Source organism: Podarcis pityusensis (assembly GCF_964106645.2).
Source record: "Podarcis pityusensis genome assembly, chromosome: 1".
NCBI classification, from domain to species: domain Eukaryota; kingdom Metazoa; phylum Chordata; class Lepidosauria; order Squamata; family Lacertidae; genus Podarcis; species Podarcis pityusensis.
Window position 1 is genome coordinate 122559025 of NC_138028.1, and position 23113 is coordinate 122582137.

At 43.3% G+C, this 23113-nt stretch overlaps 1 protein-coding gene across 6 annotated transcripts in view; it reads left to right on the forward strand.

Moving 5' to 3' along the window:
- Positions 1-23113, forward strand: part of HECW2 (HECT, C2 and WW domain containing E3 ubiquitin protein ligase 2) — a 197397-nt gene that overhangs the window by 92192 nt on the left and 82092 nt on the right. For all 6 annotated transcript variants that reach the window (XM_081023230.1, XM_081023231.1, XM_081023226.1 and 3 more), the window contains 6 exons: positions 556-663; positions 10679-10773; positions 12522-12594; positions 15456-15625; positions 16141-16283; positions 21841-21941. In XM_081023230.1, coding sequence (XP_080879356.1) covers positions 556-663; positions 10679-10773; positions 12522-12594; positions 15456-15625; positions 16141-16283; positions 21841-21941 — 690 coding nt within the window. The remainder of the gene's footprint in view (positions 1-555; positions 664-10678; positions 10774-12521; positions 12595-15455; positions 15626-16140; positions 16284-21840; positions 21942-23113) is intronic.

Genomic DNA, 23113 nt, shown 5'->3' on the forward strand with positions numbered 1-23113 from the left:
CAGTCCTCCAAGAATCTCTGGTCCCGCAGGATTTGAATCCTTCCTGTCATCTTATCTAATTCTGCATAGTCCATTAATTTCATTTGCCACTCTTCTTTTGTTGGTAATTCTTCTTGTTTCCATTTTTGTGCCAATAATATTCTTGCTGCCGCTGTTACCAGATTTTTTTCAATGAATCTGGGGATACTTTTCAGCTTCAATTGATTTTGTATGGGGACTGATTTGTAAATCCGGGGCTGTTCCCGGGAAATGGGGATGTCTGGTAACCTTAGTTCAGTTGCCACGTATTAGTTGTCAGCTTTTCTTATTTTGTTTTATAAGGAAGAAACATCATTTCTGTGAGCAATCTTTTATCTTACGATTTTCTGCATAATGCATGCAGAATACATGTGTAAAAAAAGACAGGCACAGAAATAATTTTTTAAAAAAATCTTTTGGGGGAATTTTCATTAGACAAGCATCCTTGTACAAAGGTTCGCTCTTAAAAATAAACTGCTTGCCAGCCTTCCCTGATAGCTGGTTGGGTTATGACATGCTTTTTCTTTCATCTTCCAGATGAGAATTCACCAGCAAACTTCTGGGACTCCAAGAATCGTGGTGTGACCGGAACGCAGAAAGGACAAATTGTATGGCGAATTGAACCTGGCCCCTATTTCATGGAACGTAAGTTACACGGGTGATAGAGAACATGCATATGAATAACTTGCCTTCTTGAGGTGATGTTTTTCAGAAATGCTTTGCCAGCTTTGGTATGCCATGTAGTGTTTTGTTATAGAAAAGGGGGGTGGGAAGACTCTCTTGGAATCCTATTGGGAGAGAGATGGCAGCCATAGCAAGAACTCGTTCAAAATCAGCAGTAAATGAGTTATCAGTTCCCTGTTGGCAGAATAAAATGTGCTCATTCTGCAGCCAGTGTAACATGTTAGGTGGATTGTGCAAAGCGTGTTCTCTTTCATGGAGAGCACGTGTTGCGGTGGGGGCCGCCAGGACACTCCAAAGTTGGGGGGCGGGCTAATTGATCTTTGGCCACTGATGCGCTTGGGGCGTCCCTTGTTGTTGGGAAGAAGTTAATGTTGCCATTTATTGATTGACAGCCAGAAATAGTAAAACTCCTTGCACGAGGCTAGGGCTTCCTCTTTTCGCCCGTGCATCGGATTGCCCGTCCCTCCCTCCCTAGAATAGGGTTGTTCGCTTTGACCTTGCTATGCCTGTCATGGGGTCGTCTGCTTTGGAGCGGGGGCCTGGTAGGAATTTTGTCCATCTGGCTGATTGGCTGGGGCCATTTGGTTTTTGCCTACTGCGTAGCAAATCGTCACAACTTGTAAGGTTCGCGGTTAGGCATTGGTTTATGGTTTGGTTGGTTGAGGGGCATGGATCGGCTGTGCCTGCCCCTCTAATGCTGCTGCTGCAAGGGATTCCGTTAAAGGAATTGGGAGCTAACTATTGCTTGTCCACTCTGTCAAGGGGGCTCGGGCCATAGCAATGAGCTCCTGGTTGCATTTGGGGTGAGGGCAGGTTCCCTGCTCCGCGTAACCCCCAAGTGTATTCCCCCATTCTGACTTTCGCATTGTGCGGAATGTCAGTCTGTCCCCCATGGTGGGGGCAGATAGTCGCAACCAATGCCTACGCAACCACTCACAAATTTGTATTTTAATAAAGTTGTGGCCAAAATTATGCCAAAAATCTTAAACAAAAACTTCTGTGTGATGTGTGAGTTATTGGGGTGGACCTGGGGACCTTGACACGCAACATAAGCTGAGAATAAACAGTGTGTCAGGAATGTATGCTGGTTTGTAAAGAGAAGGGCTGAAATGGAAACATAAATTACACGAGCAATTTCAGCTGTTAGGAAAATGTCTTGATAATTTCTTCTGTTGCTCATCTTTTTATGTAACTTGTGTCATGGCGCATGTTAAAACTGAGCAAGTGAATAAGGGAATAACCAGAGCAAATAACTTTTTTATGTAAAAAAGCTAAATTTTAGAAATAAAGTAGTTCAGTCCTCTGGCTCAGTGCGGCCCAGGAGTAAGTGCTAGTTTTTCTAAAAAAGTACAGGAAATGGAGCTGCAGAATTGTGATTCTGTGACTCATTTTGGTCTGTCCTCTTTTTCATACGACCATCAGCTCAAATCTCACATGATCATCAAGTTGAAATCTCTGCAATTTGGGGCCTCCAATTTGGAAAGAAACATAAAAGTGTTAGATGAGCTTAGGCACTTCTGAACCTCATAAGGGGTGTTAGCGGAAGATATATATCCTGGACTTGAAAAGCTAGAGAGATGAAAGCCAAAGCTGAAAGGCAAATGGCTAAATCAAACTTAGTCATCCACCCAGTTTATACAAAGCAGCTGACTGTTGTAATTAATTTTTCCTCCCACGTGGAAAACTGTGTTCTTCAGTTCTGTTTTTGATCATTTGGGGGACAAATAAAACAATTTACCTATAGAATCATAGAATCTGTAGATTCTATGAACTGTAGAGTTGGAAGGGACCCTGAGGATCATCTAGTCCAACCCCCTGCAATGCAGGAATATGCAGCTGGTCCATACAGGGATTGAACCTGCAACCTTGGCGTTATCAGCACCATGGTCTAACCAACTGAGCTATCCATCTATCTGTAGATGATGGCAGAGACAAGCTCTGAGACAGGCAGTAATATATAGAAAAACCAAATTTTGTATCACACCAAAGATTTCGGAAACTTCAGAAATTAATTTGTTTTCAAGTAATGAATGTTGCTTCACCCCCCTTTCTTTTGGGTGGTGGGGTATTAGCTGATTTAAAAGTATCCATCACTCAAAATCCCCTCATGATGTAGAATCATGGATTTCTCTGGCAGGAAGGGAACAAAAAAAGGCAGCCTGGTCCAGACTTAAAAACAAGGATCTGCACCCTTATCAGATAAGGTAAAATTATATTCTGATTGTTTCTTCCTCCTTTCATTCAGAATACTGAAGGGGAAGGTTGAGGATGAACAATGAAGATGAGGTTGGCTTAAAGCAGAGTTTTCACAGGCTCTGCTCTCCCAAATATGTTTTTACATGCACTTGTTAGGAATGTGAATAGTAGCTACTTACTGTAGCCTTTAAGGCATAGGTGGCAAACCTGAGCTGGTACTAAGAGCGGCAAAAGCAGCAAGAGATAGCAGCTCACCTGGGCCAGAGCGAGAGCTCCCACCTGTCTGGCTGCTAGAGTGACACTAACTCTTGCCTTAGTATTATTATTATTATTATTATTATTATTATCATTTATTGAATTTATATACCGCCCTATACCCAGAGATCTCAGGGTGGTTCACAGAACAAAATCAAAATATAAAATATATAATCAAAATAAAAGCAACATCCCAATAACCCCCCCACCCCCACCCCACATTTTAAAAGGGCATAGGATGTTCATCATATCAACCAAAGGCCTGCTTAAAAAGGAACGTTTCTGCCTGGCAAGAAGAAGAAGAAGTAGAAGAAGAAGAAGAAGAAGAAGGTGGTAAAGGACACCCGGATGGTTAAGTCCAATCAAAGGCATCTATGGGGTTGCGGCACTCATCTCACTTTTCAGGCCAAGAGAACCCTGACGGAAACCAGAGTGCACGGAAACACCATTTACCTTCCTGCCGCAGCAAAACCTATTTATCTACTTTCACTGGGGTGCTTTCGAATTGCTAGCTTGGAAGGAGCTGGGACAAAGCAACAGGACCTCACCCCGTCACGGGGATTCAAACCGCCGACGTTCTGATTGGCAAGCCCAAGAGGCTCAGTGGTTTAGACCACAGTGCCATCCGCGTCCTGAAGGTCTATAATGAAGGTGGCAGGCGAATTTCCCTGGGGAGAGCATTCCACAGACAGGGAGTCACTGCAGAGAAGTCCCTAGGCTTAATTCACAGCCTGTTTACTAAAAGCAAAATAGTGTATTTAAGGTCTTGCCCCGCAAGGGCACCCTCGTTGGCATCTCTGCAAAATTCAGTTCCTCTGCCTACTCTTTTCATCCTTATCCTGTCACAAATAACTTACATCCAATGCACCACTCATGGGAACATGGGATGCTGCCTTATACTGAGGTCCATGTAGTTCAGTATTTGTTTACATTCTCTGGCAGCTGCTCATCAAGATTTTAGGCAGGATTCCTTCCCAGCCATACCTGGAGATGCTTTGCGATTGTTTGTGAAGCTTGTTTGTGAAGCTGAAAACTCTGCCGCTCAGCTATAAAAGGTAAAGGGACCCCTGACCATTAGGTCCAGTCGTGACCGACTCTGGGGTTGCGGCGCTCATCTCGCTTTATTGGCCAAGGGAGCTGGCGTACAGCTTCTGGGTCATGTGGCCAGCATGACTAAGCCACTTCTGGAAAACCAGAGCAGCGCATGGAAACGCCGTTTACCTTCCCGCCGGAGCGGTACCTATTTATCTACTTGCACTTTGATGTGCTTTCAAACTGCTAGGTTGGCAGGAGCAGGGACCGAGCAACGGGAGCTCACCCCGTCACGGGGATTCGAACCGCCGACCTTCTGATCGGCAAGTCCTAGGCTCTGTGGTTTAACCCACAGCGCCACCCGCATCCCTCACTGCTCAGCTATAGTCTGCCCTAAATTACAGAAAATTGATGCAAGCTTAGGAAGGAAACAGTTTGGTATTTTCCCCCTGCTACGTTTCTTTGATAAGCCAGGGCATGCAAGAAGAAGCGTCGCAAGATAACCCCCCCATCAAAATTCCCTTCTAGCTTCTTGAAAATTAATAATACGAATATTATTACCATTATCGTAATCCTGAAAATATTTAAGTTTGTTTGGGAAGGGAGGGGTTCTTTGCAACCTAGAATCCAAAGGCAGGCAGAATACAAACATGTGAATCTGCTGCACATACAGAGGCAGTTACTCAGGAGAGGACATGAAGGGGAGGTTAAAGGAATAAAGAATGATGCAGCTGCCAAATACAATGTTCTGATCAATGTTGTGATGAGCTGGCGCCCTCAGGCTGTCACCTGCTGAAAAGGCGACCGACTTTGTACTTCCAACACTAATGCCATAAGAAGTGCTGGGAAGTGTCACTCTTCCCGTTTGAGCAGAGAGTCAAAAGGTGCATCAAATGTCACATTCTTTTTAGCTATGGTAATTTAGCAGAGGAGAGCGGGGTGGGGTGGGTAGAGGACGGGGAAGGAAAAGACTGGGGAGACTGCCACATCCCATCATACACAAGCGATGGCAAATTGCTCTTTCAGATTGTTGTTTAGTCGTTTAGTCGTGTCCGACTCTTCGTGACCCCATGGACCAGAGCACACCAGGCACTCCTGTCTTCCACTGCCTCACACAGTTTGGTCAAACTCATGCTGGTAGATTTGAGAACACTGTCCAACCATCTCGTCCTCTGTCATCCCCTTCTCCTTGTGCCCTCCATCTTTCCCAACATCAGGGTCTTTTCCAGGGAGTCTTCTCTTCTCATGAGGTAGCCAAAGTATTGGAGCCTCAGCTTCACGATCTGTCCTTCCAGTGAGCACTCAGGGCTGATTTCCTTCAGAATGGAGAGGTTTGATCTTCTTGCAGTCCATGGGACTCTCAAGAGTCTCCTCCAGCACCAGAATTCAAAAGCATCAGTTCTTCGGCGATCAGCCTTCTCGATGATCCAGCTCTCACTTCCATACATCACTACTGGGAAAACCTCTTTCAGATTACTGTTTCTTTTTTTCTGTCACACTTTCGATCTGCAGAGTCTTTTTGCTTCATAGCTTCTGTTTGCAGTAAGTGAATCAAACTGAAGAGGGTAGTGGGTTGCTGGCTCAGCCCTTCCCAAGCGTTTCCGTATCCAAGCAGGGGGTCTTGGTTCAAGTTCTGTGCTCTTAAGTCGGCACTGTGTTGATAAATAGAATGTTGTTTATTGCATTTTGGTTCCCTTTGTTGTCACCTGATTATTACCTGTGTGTAATTTTACAGAGCTGTAAGTCATTTATGGGTGGCGCTGCGGTCTAAACCACTGAGCCTAGGGCTTGCTGATCGGAAGGTCAGCGGTTCGAATCCCTGTGACGGGGTGAGCTCCCGTTGCTCAGTCCCTGCTCCTGCCAACCTAGCAGTTTGAAAGCACGTCAAAGAGCAAGTAGATTAATAGGTACCGCTCCAGCGGGAAGGTAAAAGGTGTTTCCGTGTGCTGCTCTGGTTCGCTTAGTCATGCTGGCCACATGACCTGGAAAAACTGTCTGCGGCCAGTAAAGCGAGATGAGCGCCGCAACCCCAGAGTTGTTCGCGACTGGACTTAACTGTCAGGGGTCCTTTACCTTTAAGCCGTCTTGAGGCATTTTTTAAAATATATAAAGCAATGAATAACAGAGGGTGGTGGAAGTGGGACAAGGATTGCTTTTCATTAATAAGCTCAGCCATCTGTAGAAAGCATCCCCTTTTCAACATGGGGGGGCAAATGAGTGAAGGCAAGAAGAAGACCTATTTGAAAGCACACACACACAAAAATGGCGCTAAAGCAGCTGGACTTTGAGTAAATAGACTGGCTTTCTGGGAATCTTATAATATATATATTTTTTATTCCCAGTGTTTACAACAGCCTTACTTAATACTGATTCCTCAAAAATCCCCACAGAGGGATGTACCAGTATCTCCTGGTAGAATAAAGAGATTTTTGTTGTTGTTTAGTCGTTTAGTCATGTCCGACTAAACAACAACAAAAATCAATGGATCCAAACTACAAGAAAGAAGATTCCACCTAAACATTAGGAAGAACTTCCTGACAGTAAGAGCTGTTCGACAGTGGAATTTGCTGCCAAGGAGTGTGGTGGAGTCTCCTTCTTTGGAGGTCTTTAAGCAGAGGCTTGACAACCATATGTCAGGAGTGCTCTGATGGTGTTTCCTGCTTGGCAGGGGGTTGGACTCGATGGCCCTTGTGGTCTCTTCCAACTCTATGATTCTATGATTCTATGACTCTTCGTGACCCCATGGACCAGAGCATGCCAGGCACTCCTGTCTTCCACTGCCTCCCCCAGTTTAGTAAAACTCCTGTTAGTAGCTTTGAGAACACTGTCCAACCATCTCGTCTTCTGTCGTCCCCTTCTCCTTGTGCCCTCAATCTTTCCCAACATCAGAGTCTTTTCCAGGGAGTCTTCTCTTCTCACGAGGTGGCCAAAGTACTGGCGCCTCAGCTTCAGGATCTGTCCTTCCAGTGAGCACTCAGGGCTGATTTCCTTCAGAATGGATAGGTTTGATCTTCTTGCAGTCCATGGGACTCTCAAGAGTCTCCTCCAGTACCACAATTCAAAAGCATCAATTCTCCAGCGATCAGCCTTCTTTATGGTCCAGCTCTCACTTCCATACATCACTACTGGGAAAACCATAGCTTTAGCTATACATATATCATAAAATATAGAAGATATCAAAAATGAATGGAAGATTTCTGGAATATCATTTTTTAAAAAAAACAACGAAGATATTTGGTGTCTTCAGAGCTCTTTTTGCTCCTTATGTGATCAATGCTCATTAATCGTTTCATGCAGAGACCATTTACGTGATTACTTTCCCCAGTTGGTTTGCTCAATCATTGAAGCGCTGCTGGAAATGGAACCATTTGCAGAGAAGCTTTAAGTACATTTTCTCTGATACTCAGTGAAAGGAAATACGAGGGGTGGCTGCAAATTGTCGTATTAAATATTGTGCATGGACTTGCACATGGAGAGGTGAAGAAACCTTAAATAAATGCAAACATCCTAAACTACTGTCAAAGCAGTTATAAACTCCAATGGAATACATCAAAGCAATTAACAAAAATTCTCAGTTAAAACTGGGGGCCTGGGCTTTTTAATGTGTCCCATTGACTCTGAAGAGTATGGTGAAGTTGCCTGGGTTTATTATCCATTGTGTATTCATGGAGCTGCACACAGGGCCATTTCCAGGTTTTGTGGAGGCCCCAGGCAAGCTTCCCTCAGTTGGTTCTCCTTCCCCCCTGCCACGCTACTGCAGGCAGGATGCCCATGGTGGCGGCAGCATGCGTGGAATGGTGAGCATAGCTTCCCGCCCCTATGCTCCTATGTGATGGCACCATCATCTGAGGTATGCCAGCCGTGCTCCTGATGTACAGTGGTGCCTCGCAAGACGAAAAGAATCCGTTCCGCGAGTCTCTTCGTCTTGCGGGTTTTTTCGTCTTGCGAAGCAAGCCCATTAGAGGTTTAGCGGCTTAGCGCTACAGTATTAGCGGCTTAGCCGGCTTAAAGATCAGCTGATAAGCGGCTTAACGATCAGCTGATAAGCGGCTTAGCATCAGCTGTTAAGCGGCTTAAAGATCAGCTGATAAGCGGCTTAGCATCAGCTGTTAAGCGGCTTAAAGATCAGCTGTTAAGCAGCTTAGCCATCAGCTGATAAGCGGTTTAGCGGCTTGGGAAAAAGGGGGGGGGGAGGAAAAAAACCCCGCAGGAACTCGCAAGACATTTTCGTCTTGCGAAGCAAGCACATAGGAAATTTGTTTTGTGAAGCACCTCCAAAACGGAAAACCCTTTCGTCTAGCGGGTTTTCCGTCTTGCGAGGCATTCGTCTTGCGGGGCACCACTGTACCTGCACCAGACATTGGGACCATGCTGTATGGCCCAGACATTTCCTCCTCTGCAGCCACATCAGCTGTAGTAGCAAGGGCAGTGGTGATGAACTTTTTCCAGGGCACCATCATTTGCCCACATTTGCTGCATGCTGGTGCAAGTATACTGAGCAGAGGAGCTAGCTAAGCCCATACATAGAATTGCTGTGGTTGGATGAGACTGGAGTTTTGAACCAGAGAGACGTGATGCTACTCTGACTTCACAAAAAATCTCTCCTGAGTATTAGGGGATCCTTTGAAAAAGGCTGGGAGGTGAGGTGGGAAACGTCAATGCAAAAGGAGAATCACCAAAAATTGGGCTGGGACAACTTGCGTGAGTTCCCCTGTGCCACATACTTGACCTTTCTCTCTGATTTTCTGCTTCTGCAGCACTGAATACAACTCATTGTCTTGTGATCATTTGTTTTAGAAGGCTTTCCACATTAACTCTGTAGTTTATGGTAGTTCTGATGGTTTTTCACCTGTTCTGTCATGCTACATCTTTGTTTTACAGCTACTGGCCATGATTTACAGTGACCTAAAACTTCCCGCATTGTTTAATGTACTCATATAAAACATATGAGTACATTTGGTTCACCTTTTTTTTTTTTTTTTTTTACTTTAGAAGCCAAATGATTCATTGCTGCTGTAGCCTAAAGTTGTCAGATTCAAAGCTTCAGCCATTTCAGCTAAGCAGATGTTGAAACGCAATGACAGCTCTGTCGTTTATGGTTTTTATATTCCTCTTAATTAATTCTTGGGACACAGTCATAGTAAATATACAACAACATCTTCTATCTTTTGAAAATGGAAAGAACACACACCATGTTTTGTTTGGGGCTGGGATCTTGAATTAATGTTCTGGCTCCGACTTTATCAGACCTATAAATCCAGAGTACATACTTCATCGTTTCTATGTCCCTGTGTTTTGATTAAAAGTTGTGAGTCAATAAAAGCTGCAAAGGCTCTGGCTTCTATCTGATAAAAACTTATTGCAAGACCTAACTAAATAGATAGTGAAAGTTTAGTCTTGCAGGAAGGTGCTTTCGTTATTTTTCTAGGGAGCAGCTCAGTATTGTTTATTGGCATCTTATCTTGGCTCTGAGCCTTTTGGGTACTCTGTTGCCTTTGTGTGTGTTTTTATATTTCTGGAGTGGGACGTTGATTGTTTGTAGCCTGAGTACGTTTCAGTGAGCCATGTTGCTCCCCTTGCTTGCTCAGCACATCTCTGCTCCCCCCTTTCAATAATAGCTCTGTTCCACTCAGTTCAAATACAGCTTGGAACTGGAGCTGATAGCATCCTTGCAGAAACTGCAATGGGCCTTGTGTTTCATTCAGCAGTTGTGGAAGTCAGGACAAAGTAGCCCAGTCTGCCAAATATGGTTTGGTTGGTTGTTGTTGTTGTTGTTGTTGTTTTTAAAAAAACAACCATGCTGGTCTGACGCCTCAATGAAACTGGGCCTGAGAGACACAGGCTCTGCAGGCTTGAAATTCTCAACCTTGGAAGGTTCCTGATTGTTTGGCTTGGGCCCAGTGCTTTCTCAATCTCTTCCCCCTTCATGCCTGGGCTCCTGCTGGGCTTTGAAATCACGACATATTGTTTCCTGATCAGTACAGGGGTAATATATTAAAGCTGATGCAGTTGAGGATACTGGGGTTGGGATGTATAATAGTAGGAGGGGTGCCAACTTGGATAAAATATTGGGGGGGGGAGGGCAGTTAAGCCCCGCCCCACATAATTGATCACATGACGCAGTGCGTGCATGCACACCATTTCAAGGGCAATACCCATCAATTTGTGGGGGCTGCCCCCTCAGATAGGAGTTGGCTCCTGTGAATAGTAGGGTTACAGGTAAGGGTGCTTGCAACCACCTACGAGAAAGAAAGAAAAAAATAGGGAATATACCAGGGGTCTCCCCAACAGTATGCTCATTGCCACAAGTCTTTAAGAGGATCTTTTAATAGAGTAACAGGTATTATCTTTCTCAAATGGTTGCAAGTTGTTGCGTTGCAAGCAGTGTGTTCCCAAGCAGCTGTTCCATTGACTGACTGCTTCCATTCAGTAATGCGAATCTTTCATGAGTTCTGCATACTCTTACCCCACCCTTCCATTATTTCCCCCGCAGCTGAAATAAAGATCTGCTTTAAATACTACCATGGTATAAGCGGAGCCCTGCGAGCAACAACTCCATGTATCACTGTGAAAAACCCTGCTGTGATGGTGAGTATCTTTTATTCATTGCGTGACACCGAGCCAATCTGTTTTAACGCTAACATTAAACTTGCTAATTTAGGTTGGCATCTGATATTTTCCAGTAAGTTATCTGATCTAGTGAGGATGTCAATGGGAAGATGTGATGAGTGAAATCCTTCCATTGTCACTGAAGTTAATTTCACTTATCACATCGTCACCTGAAGCTGGTAGCAGAGACTTCAGTGTGTCCAGGATTTTATCACTTTGTTTTAATTCTGCATGTTGAATGAGCTACCCTTGTGGTCCTGTTCTCTGACTTAATGCATGCCAACTCTACTATTGCCCATAAATATTCAGTATGGTCACTGGCTGGTGTGTTCCACAGACAGATGCTTTGTTCTTTGTTGAGTAAAAGGTAAAGGTACCCCTGCCCGTACGGGCCAGTATTGACAGACTCTAGGGTTGTGCGCTCATCTCACTCTAGAGGCTGGGAGCCAGCGCTGTCCGCAGACACTTCTGGGTCACGTGGCCAGCGTGACGAAGCTGCTCTGGCGAACCGGCACCAGAGCAGCACACGGAACGCCGTTTACCTTCCTGCTGGTAAGCGGTCCCTATTTATCTACTTGCACCCGGGGGTGCTTTCGAACTGCTAGGTTGGCAGGCGCTGGGACCGAACGACGGGAGCGCACCCCGCCGCGGGGATTCGAACCGCCGACCATGCGATCGGCAAGTCCTAGGCGCTGAGGTTTTACCCACAGCGCCACCCGCGTCCCTCTTTGTTGAGTAGGCTACAGCAAATTACAACCATATTTCTCTCTTCCTCTCTCCCCCCATTGCTGCATGCCATGGTAAGCCAAACTACCCAAGAACAAACGTTGGCTGCAACGTGTGGTTCTAAGGAGACAGCTTAACCACAATCCTGGGTTCAGACAACACACTAGGGCAGGCCTTGGCTTAGCTCAGTGCCGGAGTAAAAAAAGACCAGCAAGGAGACATTCATGCAATTCCAGTAGGCCGCAGATGATGATGATGATGATGATTTATTATTTATACCAAGCCCATCTGGCTGGGTTTCCCCAGCCACTCTGGGTGGCTCCCAACAAAATATTAATATTAATACAGTAATAATAATAAGGCAATAAAACATCAAACATTAAAAACTTCCCTAAACAGGGCTGTCTTCAGATGTTTTCTAAAAGTCAGATAGTTGTTTATTTCCTTTACATCTGGTGAGAGGGTGTTCCACAGGGCGGGCACCACTACCGAGAAGGCCCTCTGCCTGGTTCCCTGTAATCTCACTTTTTGCAGGGAGGGAACGGCCAGAAGGCCCTCGGAGCTGGACCTCAGTGTCCGGGCTGAATGAGCTTGCTTTTCCATGTTGTGTGAACTGCCTCTCTTCTCCATCTCTCTCACACACATAATAAAAAAATAAACACTTAAGAAGGCTGTGGGAGCTTATCTCTCTACAAGCCTATTTGTCGTAAAAATAACACTGTCAGGAATATGCAATTTGTTGCTTACAATGATTTTTATTTAATTTATCTCAGTATTTTTATACTGCCTTTCCGGGTAAAACACTCTCTCAAATTGGCTCAGGTGAGTGCCATTGCCATTCTAAGAGAATGAGGGAGGTGTTCGTGGCGAGTTCTGGCACCTCTTTTCTAGAAAAACAGCACTGGGCAGTCTGTCATAATTCTGTTCCCTTAATTCTTTCTCTAATTTACATACTACTTTCACATTCAGAAGTGACCACAATAATTTCCCCCTCTTTTCAGATGGGGGCAGAGGGCACTGAAGGTGGTTCGGCAAGCCAGCACTCCCGAAAATTAGTTAGCTTTACGCTCTCAGGTAAGAATACTTTTAAATTCTCTTTTCCTTCCCCCCCCCCCACTTTAAATGAAGGTATTGTGAACTTGTGTTTTAGGAAATGTTGCTCATTCTGTAAATGTTGGGGGAAGGATATAATGTGTGTGTGTGTGGTTATAGGCAGGGCTTTTTTTCAGCCAGAACTCACCAGAACTGAGTCCTGGCACCTCTTTGTTGCATTCCAGCATCTCTGTGGTGCCATCCCCCTGCACGGAACTCAGGGCTGCACGACAGAGGTGTTTGGCGGTATGGCGCTCGGGGCTGCGGGTGGCAAGGCGATTGTGGTGGTGCAGATGTCGGCGGCACAAGTGCCCCCCACCCCTTGACAGTAGGGTGAATGGGTGGAACTTTGGGCTGGTGCTCTGCCCCAGAAAAAGCTCAACAACAAAAAAAAGCTCAGCAAGTTCCAGGCACCTCTTTTTCTAGAAAAGAAAGTCCTGGTTATAGGCATCCCGTGTTGTGTTGTCCACCTTCATTCAGGCAAGGACATTTTTTGCTCCAGCTAGCAGTGAAGATAGGGACGCGGGTGGCGCTTTGGGTTAAACCACAGAGCCTAGGACTTGCCGATCAGAAGGTTGGCGGTTTGAATCCCCGCGACGGGGTGAGCTCCTGTTGCTCAGTCCCTGCTCCTGCCAAGCTAGCAGTTCGAAAGCACGTCAAAGTGCAAGTAGATAAATAGGTACCGCTCTGGCAGGAAGGTAAAACGGCGTTTCCGTGCGCTGCTCTGGTTCGCCAAAAGCGGCTTAGTCATGCTGGCCACATGACTTGGAAGCTGTACGCCGGCTCCCTCGGCCTATAGAGCAAGATGAGCGCCACAACCCCAGAGTCGGCCACGACTGGACCTAATGGTCAGGCAAGCCCTTCTGGCTCCCAGTCTAAGCATCGCTGAGGACCTGCATGTGAGTTGAGACAAAGGGATTTTTCTCTTACCTGCTGCTCCCTCTGGACCTGACACAGAGCCCAATTTTGCATGCACTGATTCACCTCTGAGAGTTGGTTAGTGTTCCTGTGGCTGCTCATTCACTTCGGATCCTTCCTTTATGCAAGGAACATGTTCTGCAAGGTCAGGAGTCTTGTTCTGTATCTATCTGATATTATATGTGAGCTGACAGGTGAAACAGCTATCTTCGAGGGTGGAGGGGACATTTGACAGGCACCCAGAGATGGTGAGCCAGAATGTTCAGCTACGCTGCTCACACTTTTTCAGCTCCCTGGACAGATTAACCTCCTTGTTCCAAAAATGGTTCTTCTGCTGAAATATGTTACTCAGTATAAAGATGTCAAAATTAAAAGCAATGGCGCAGACCTCATCAGAACTTAGCAGAATGGATTTATTTCATGGAGTGCTTTTGTTTTTGTACAGAAAAGTGTTCAGAAACTGGTGTCTTTTGAAGTGCTGCATTTCTGTGGTGTTGCTAAACTGCAGACATCGCTGCAGCTGAACTCCGAAATCTGGTCATTAACATGACTTTTCTACCTATATGTGTTGAAGGACAACCTGGAGAAGTGCAGAATTTTGTATTTTTGAGCTTTTGCTTCCCATATCGCGCTCTCTTGCTCTCTCTTGTTTATACGCACATTTATCACTGTTGCTATTTTAACATTTGCTCACTGCTGATAAAACCCCAGATCAAACACTAGCACATTTACCCTGTCGCATATTTTTCACAGGTTTCTAGAATGTCTTGATCTTCCCCTGAATTTCCATTGCTAACACCTTTTGTCTCTTTGCTGGGAATTAATGTTTCCTCTATTATTAGCACACCATTATTATTATTTTTTAAGAAAGTAGAATAAAATAAGCAAAGGTTAGGTGTTTCATGAGAGGCAGCTATGTTAAGCCTAGTTGCATAAATAGAATTCTTTTGCCTCTAGCCAGGAAGTTGGTGTAATTATCCCACCCACTAATTTGGCTATCTCCAGGGCTTTTTTTCACTGGAACTCAGTTCTGGCACCCCTCAGGTGGGCACCATTGTCATTATAAGAGAATGAGGGAGGCCCTCGTTCATGGTGAGTTCTGGCGCCTCTTTTTCTAGATAAATAGCATTATCTACCTTCAGCAATATGCAAATAAATCCATGTCTTAACCAACACATCAACACTGTGCAGATTAATACACTGAACAAGAGGCGGAGCCATAACTCTCTGGTAAAGCACATGTTTTGCATGAAAGCAAGTCTCATATTAATTCCCAGAGCCACAGGCAGTCAGTGTAGACAGTATGGAGTTAGATGGACAATGATCTGACTTGGTATAACACAGCTTACTATGTACATATCAATCTCTTCTACCAACTGCCTAACATCTGAACAAACAACATGACTCTCTTTAAATTGAGATGGGTATACCAAATTAATAAACGATGGACAAAATGTACAACCATATCGACGCAGTATTAAAAATCTAACCCAGCAGTACAATTGGAGTTTGCTTTTGTTTTTTGAAGAAGTTAGCAGATGATACATGTGAAAGAAACTGAACTTCATGTTTTAGGGTGCTTCTCCATTACAATTGACATACTTCTTTTGGAAGTTATATGTGGTGTTAAATGTCTCTGTACTTTATAAATATTATTTGCCCCCCTCAAAAGCCAAATTGTGCTCTTCTGATTGAATATAGAATAACTGATGCAAGATAATGTCTGCATGCTGTAGAATTGATGTTTTGTTTTGTATGTGTACTTTTCCAACAATAAATATTGAAGCCATGTTGAAGCCTGCCTATCTGTCAATCTGCCCTACGCTGTCAGAACACTTGGTGAAAAGCTGGATAACAAAGTAAAGGCATTTGGTGAAAAATAATTGGCGCCATGTTTTCTGTTTTTCCTTTTCTGTGTTTTAAAGACATTAGGGCAGTTGGACTTAAGAAAGGAATGTTCTTCAATCCTGATCCTTACTTAAAGATGTCCATTCAGCCTGGAAAAAAGAGCACATTTCCTACATTTGCTCACCATGGCCAGGAAAGGCGGTCTACTATCATCAGTAACACAACAAATCCTGTTTGGCACAGAGAGGTAATCGATGGCTTTCAAGGAACCTCACAGTATCTGTGGTAGAAATTCTTTCTTTGGGTTATTGCTGACAAGAGTTCCTACACCCTGTTCCTTAATTCTAAGTGCATGTCTGCCCCCCAGTATTATCTGGGGAACAAAAATCTGTTCTGTCACTAGCCCACTGGAGCCTTCCCAATTGCATTCTGCTTTATCCAGGAATATAGATTCAGACTTCCCGTTCATGTGAAAAGTAGGCTAATTGGATTATCTTTTCTTAGAACAAAACTCTCTTATTCCTTTGCATTACGTGCTGTTTCCTTGTGCCCTATGTTCTTCTTGGTGACAAAAATCCTAGCAATGGTAGTTCATGAGGCTGCTTGCATGTGTGGCTAAGATTTATTCTGTGGTTTTCCTGCCAAATATTTTTTGGGGGGCTGTTTTGTACCCCTGAACTCAGGCGTTGCTGAACAAATCAAGAGTTGCTATATTTGATGTTGATTGTGATATGAAATACATGTTTGTTTTCTTATTTCCAGAAATATTCTTTCGTAGCACTTCTAACAGACGTCTTGGAAATTGAAATCAAAGATAAATTTGCGAAGAGTCGGCCGATCATCAAGCGTTTTCTTGGGAAGCTTACTATACCAGTCCAGAGACTATTGGAAAGGCATGCAATAGGGTAAACAAACACACTTTCATTATTTATTTTAAATCAGCCAAGAGGAAAAGGAAGTTTGCCTTTCCCTAACAAAATATAAATAATTTAAATTTCAATTACCAGGAAGCCAAGCATTTTTGTAAACTTACTGTTTGATTTGAATCTTGCCTCAAAGTATTCTAGGAATTCAAAAGTTTTCGCTCTTTCTATCAGTAAACGTTTTTCTCTTGTAAAAGCTATTTCACTCTTTCTATTTATCATTTGCTTATAACTACTTTAAATCCTTTTTGTGTGTCAAAATATGTTGAGTTGTGGGAGAACAGGTTCATACAGTGGTGTGCAAATTTATTCAGAACATTTATATATTTTTTTCATACCATTCAAACACTTCAGACTATCTTCTTATTAATTAGAAAGATGCAACTAATTTCATTGAAGATTAGGACAGCACTAATATTTTAATGCATCCCATGCTGTCTCTAAACGTTAATGAACTTTTTGTCACATTTATGTTATAGTCTCCGGTGACTGTTCTATTAAATGTGTAAGGTTCACTTGCTTCGTACAACTCGTGAAGAGTTGCACAAGAATATATCTTACCTAATGTCAAATTTTCAACCTACAGTGATGATATGCTATAAATGTTGAATAACAGGTTGGGGATGAGTGTATGCTGCAGTTGCTTTCCCAGATTTCCCAGACATAGCCAGTATTTGGTCCTCGTAAACAGCGTCTGGGTGTAAAATGGCTGAAATGTCCAGGAAAATTTGGATGTAGCCCATGTCGGAAGTGAGATTTGGCACACAAGAAAAGCTCAGCATGGAATTCTGCTAAATATTGATCCATATAGTTAGGGAAGTTTTTAATGATTGATGTTTTAATGTATTTTTAATCTCTGTTGGAAGCCGCCCAGAGTGGCTGGGGAAACCCAGTCAGATGGGCGGGGTACAAATAAATTATTATTATTATTATTATTATTATTATTATTATTACTGCTGCTACTACTACTACACATCAGATCAATACTTTCTGAACTAAGAAATTCAAACTGACACTTTAGTGTCCTGGTTTTCACTTTTTGAAATATGACAACCCTAAGATATATAATCATATAGGAAAAGAGCAATTAAGAGGAAACAAGGCATAGTGTTTAATAAGAGCCCATGAAATATAGAACATGAAATAAAATGCCCAAAGTATTTTGACAAATGACACTTAACAGCCTTCAGATGTGTGAAACACCTTAGTCCCAATGCAACTTGAAATTCTTAGGTCCACCGAGGGCTTCCACACCTTGCCTAGTAACTGCAGCACTAACAGAGGAAGGATCTCACAGAGGTACATCTAGCACAGTGGTTTTTTGCCTCTTGTTGCCATCACTATGCTGGCTACACACTTCGTGCTTTGGTGTTTCAAAAACGCAATATTCATCAATGTACATTCCCCATATGGCTTGTGAGCATGGGGGTTTGCTGCTTCAGCTTGCTCGATGGAGGCGGTTGCATCTGGGAATACATTCAGTACTCCCAGGGCGTCTTAAGCAGTTGATGGACTGTGTCCAGTAGATTCATTACTCCATCAATTTTATCCATGACTTGTGTAACTGTAGCTTTTATTGAGACTCACTGGAAGGACAGATCCTGAAGCTGAGGCTCCAATACTTTGGCCACCTCATGAGAAGAGAAAACTCCCTGGAAAAGACCCTGATGTTGGGAAAGATGGAGGGCACAAGGAGAAGGGGACGACAGAGAATGAGATGGTTGGATGGTGTTCTTGAAGCTACCAGCATGAGTTTGATCAAACTGCGGGAGGCAGTGGAGGACAGAAGTGCCTGGCGTGCTCTGGTCCATGGGGTCACGAAGAGTCGGACACGACTAAACGACTAAACAACAACAAATGAAGGAGAAGTTGCTGGTAGATGGGGCCAAATAAGCACACACATTTCAGATCAGTTGAAACTAAAGGTCTCTTGTTCTTAGCTTCAGCTGGATGTAGAATATTCCTACTGGGAATACTTTATTTTAAACACTCCTCCTGTAGAACTCGGAACATTCTGAAGCCCATGGAACATTTTCAGTTGACTGTAAAAGGCACCCAATCTGGGTGATAGTATAGATTAAAAAAACAACAACTGCCTGTCCTCAGTTCTGTGAAGTTTCTAGTTCAGCACAGTGTTGCCATGCTTCTTGCATGACTATCAAGGATAAAATCAGCTTGTAAACAAATGGCCTCCTTTTTCGCAGATTTCCCCACCAAAATAACACGTTGCATAAATGGAGAAAGACAAATTCAGTTTTAAAACAGTTGTCAGCTTTTTCCAAGGTGGTGTTGATGCAGGTAAGAAAAAATACATTGCAGATTTGACAAGATTAGATCAGGTTATTTTGGCTGAGCTTGGCGCTCCCCCCCCCCCCATAGGAGAATCCCATTGGGCCAATTAGTTGCTTTTTAGTGTTCTAAAACATTCAAGGTTCTTTGAACATGGGTCATAGTCTCAAGAACAAAACGTTATTTTCTTAAGAAATGCTGGCTTTTTTTTTTAAGTATTCAAATAATTTTGAGTACCATGTTGCTTTTTTGTTTGATTTGGATTTCTGATTCCAATCTGAAATTCAAGAATTCTGATATGCTAGTCTGATAGAGGTGTTTTAAATAAATTTGCACACTGCTGGGTACTAGAATATCATCATTACTATTCTAGGCAAGTTTTGAGATATTGCTTAATTGCTCACATGTTCATTTCCCATCTCTTGTAGTAGTTCACTATTCTTATTGTAGTGTTCAGCTGAAGAGAGAATATAAATACATTTGTTTAAGCCACCAGGGGGCAGAATATTTCCACTTAATATTTTGTAATGCTGAATTATGCACTTTTTTGAATTTGAAGAATATCTGACAGTTAAAGGAAATACAGTAGATTCATTTATAATTATTTCCATTATCTGTCAGTCATGGCTATACTGTGTGTGTGTGTGTGTGTGTGTGTTTGCTGTGACTACTTCAGTATGTTGTTAAGAACACAGGAAAGTAAAACTAGCATTGTGCCAAATTTTCAGGGGTGAACATTTATTTTTGCACAAAAAAATAGTCATTTGTTTGAATATTTATGATCCACATTTTCATAAAATGCATAAAGGCAGCTTACAGCATCAAATGCAATAAGATACACCAATTAATATCTGTAAAATGTAATTTAAAACATCAACAAAATAGCAATAGATCATGGCTTTTGGGTGGCCTGAAATGATCACCCTTATTCTTACTGTTTACATGTTTGTCCACTCTAGCTTCCTTCTTCTCCCGACTGTTTCTTCTTTGGCATTTTTCCTTTAAACAAAGTTTTATTTTCCCGTTGCCTATGTGATCTCAATCAGCAAGGGATTAAATAGCTGCTGTGGTGATAACACAGTTCCACGTAGCCAGTTAGTGGCCCTCATACTACCAAAACTCTAAATTGAGGGGAAAGAGGGAGTGCGTCAGCCTATTGATGAGGTAACCAGGCTGATACTCCTTGTCCTGCCATAGTGTACTGCGAGGTTGTAAAACCTCCATTTTACCACAAAAAGTCTCTGGTCCAGATTTGCATATACAAACAGGATCCACACTGTAACTAAGGTGTGTGCATACAAAAGCAGGTCTTCATGTGGATGTTGTCTGTCTGCACAGCATTGCTTGCAAAGGGTTGCACATCTAGATAGAATCATAGAATCATAGAATCATAGAGTTGGAAGAGACCACAAGGGCCATCGAGTCCAACCCCCTGCCAAGCAGGAACACCATCAGAGCACTCCTGACATATGGTTGTCAAGCCTCTGCTTGAAGACCTCCAAAGAAGGAGACTCCACCACACTCTTTGGCAGCAAATTCCACTGTTGAACAGCTCTTACTGTCAGGAAGTTCTTCCTAATGTTTAGGTGGAATCTTCTTTCTTGTAGTTTGGATCCATTGCTCCGTGTCCGCTTCTCTGGAGCAGCAGAAAACAACCTTTCTCCCTCCTCTATGTGACATCCTTTTATATATTTGAACATGGCTATCATATCACCCCTTAACCTCCTCTTCTCCAGGCTAAACATGCCCAGCTCCCTTAGCCGTTCCTCATAAGGCATCGTTTCCAGGCCTTTGACCATTTTGGTTGCCCTCCTCTGGACACGTTCCAGTTTGTCAGTGTCCTTCTTGAACTGTGGTGCCCAGAACTGGACACAGTACTCCAGGTGAGGTCTGACCAGAGCAGAATACAGTGGCACTATTACTTCCCTTGATCTAGATGCTATACTCCTATTGATGCAGCCCAGAATTGCATTGGCTTTTTTAGCTGCCGCGTCACACTGTTGGCTCATGTCAAGTTTGTGGTCAACCAAGACTCCTAGATCCTTTTCACATGTACTGCTCTCAAGCCAGGTGTCCCCCATCTTGTATTTGTGCCTCTCATTTTTTTTGCCCAAGTGCAATACTTTACATTTCTCCCTGTTAAAATTCATCTTGTTTGTTAGATGCACCATCCTTTTTGACATCCAGAGGTGCATCCCACTGAGAGCAATGTCCTGCAGAACTGCAACATCCACATCTGGATGCACATCGAATTCACAGTGTGGATCCTGATTTGCAAGTGATGAGGAGAGAGGTGAGACAGCTCCCAGGAGCTCACCTTGGATTAACTCAGAAATTACCCCGTCTCTCTCTCTCTCCTCCCTTAAATCAGAACGTATTGGGTAGTTTTCCTGACCCGGTTCATGGAACTGCCATTTCTGAAAGCCATCCACTTTATCCCCCTCACTGCCGAAACTAACTTCTCTCTCATTTGCTATGGTGGACAAGGCACTGAAGGCACACAGAGAGAATAGAGATAAAGTTCTCCCAAGGGCTTGTGCAAAAGAAACAAGGAAGCATGCTTGAGGGTGGGTATTATGAGAAAGGCTTTTGGAGACAGAAGAGGGCAGCAGAAGCAAGTGGGGGAAGCGAAGAATTCTTCTTTGGCTCAGATTTTGAACCAAACTGGAGAAGATTTAAGGGGTTGTAGTGCTAACAAATCTATTGATAAATATTTGGTAGCCTGCTTCCATATACAGTGGTACCTTGTGTTACATATGCTTCAGGTTACATACGCTTCAGGTTACAGACTCCGCTAACCCAGAAATAGTACCTCGGGTTAAGAACTTTGCTTCAGGATGAGAACAGAAATCATGCTCCAGTGGTGTGGTGGCAGCAGGAGGCCCCATTAACTAAAGTGGTGCTTCAGGTTAAGAACACTTTCAGGTTAAGAACGGACCTCGGGAACGAATTAAGTACTTAACCTGAGGTACCACTGTACAGTTCTCCTTAGCTGGATCAGGTTGTTTGCAATAGTTTCATTGTCCTCTTCTGGAGCAGAGTCAGACAAGGAAGACTGGCCCATCTCTCCTGAAAATAGTTCTGGACTTTTTCTCTACCACTGAACAAACAAACAAACAAAAAATGGAAACATTTGTGGAACTGTCTCCCCTGGTTTTTGTTTTTTTGTTTTGGTTCAGGTGTGGTTGAAAGCACTTTGAAAGTTACACAGAGCACAAGAGAGACCTCATATATTTCTTCTCCTTCGCAGAGACCAAATTCTCAGCTACAACCTTGGCAGAAGGCTTCCAGCTGACCATGTAAGCGGCTATCTTCAGTTCAAGGTAGAGATTACATCTTCGATCCATGAAGGTGAGAGTTTGCAACAAAAATGTGCACATTTGCTGTTGGGTGGAAGGTGTTTCATGTGCGGCCGGTTACGTCTTTCCAAGTGTCTTGAGCCGTATTTTGATTTATCGTGCACTATAACTCAGTGTAACCACAGCCGTATGTAAAAGATGTGTCACTATCCACAAAACCAAATAACCACAGGAAAACAAAAGAGAGGTGGGGAGGAGAAGGATAGAAATTGAAACTGATGCATCTTAAAGAATCTCAATTCTCCGCACCCTCGCAGTCTGTATCTTGTTAATCACTCCACCCCTTGCCACTAAACGGCAAAATTATGCCTTTACACCCCTCCTAACCAGATCCTTCCAAATTATTGCCCACCAAGGCTGTACACAGACAATTGCAGGGCTACACCTTCCATTTTATAATCTCTTGTATCTGATTATGGCCATGTTGATAAGGCACCCTATTTATTTACATTTCTATAACTTATGTGCCTAGCTTTATTACATTCCTTTATTTTACTGTTCATTTCTGAGAGAAATCCTTGTCTGACCATTTCCTCACTTCCTTAACAATTGCTGTTGCGCTCTAGTATGCCTAGATAGCTCTATGTATCTAGCAAGCTTTGATTTTTGTTAAGAAAAGCTACTGGTGTCACCTCTTAGCTCCCATTTTAAGTAATACTCCCAAATCTAACATTCTCAGGTTTGCCGGGGGTGGGGGGAATAGAGTGAAACATAGACTGCTAATTTTTTGGAGCAGGGCCCTTTTATATAAAACATATTCTGTAAAGTACCTCGATGGTGCTGTATAAATCTATAAATTAATGTTTTCGAAGTTTTCTTTCTCTTTCTCTTTAGGGAATGTGGATCTAATGCTATATTCATGGGCTGTTCATTTTATGTTGCAATAAAATTGAAAGCTCGAGCTGATATGAAACCTTTGATCTATTTTAGAGGCACGTGGTACAGAATGTGCTTCTGGCTTTCCTGCTTTTTTTATATAAATCAGGCAGTGTTTATATTACCGTTTTGTAAAAAGCTCACACCCACATCGCTATATATCAATGTGTGGTTACGTGCTAAGCCTAAGTTCATGTACAAGAGCATGCAATTCAGAAAAGCGGTTAAGTGTCTTTTCTTGAGCACCATACACGCTCCAGAACTGGTTTTGAAAGAACTGACAGCATT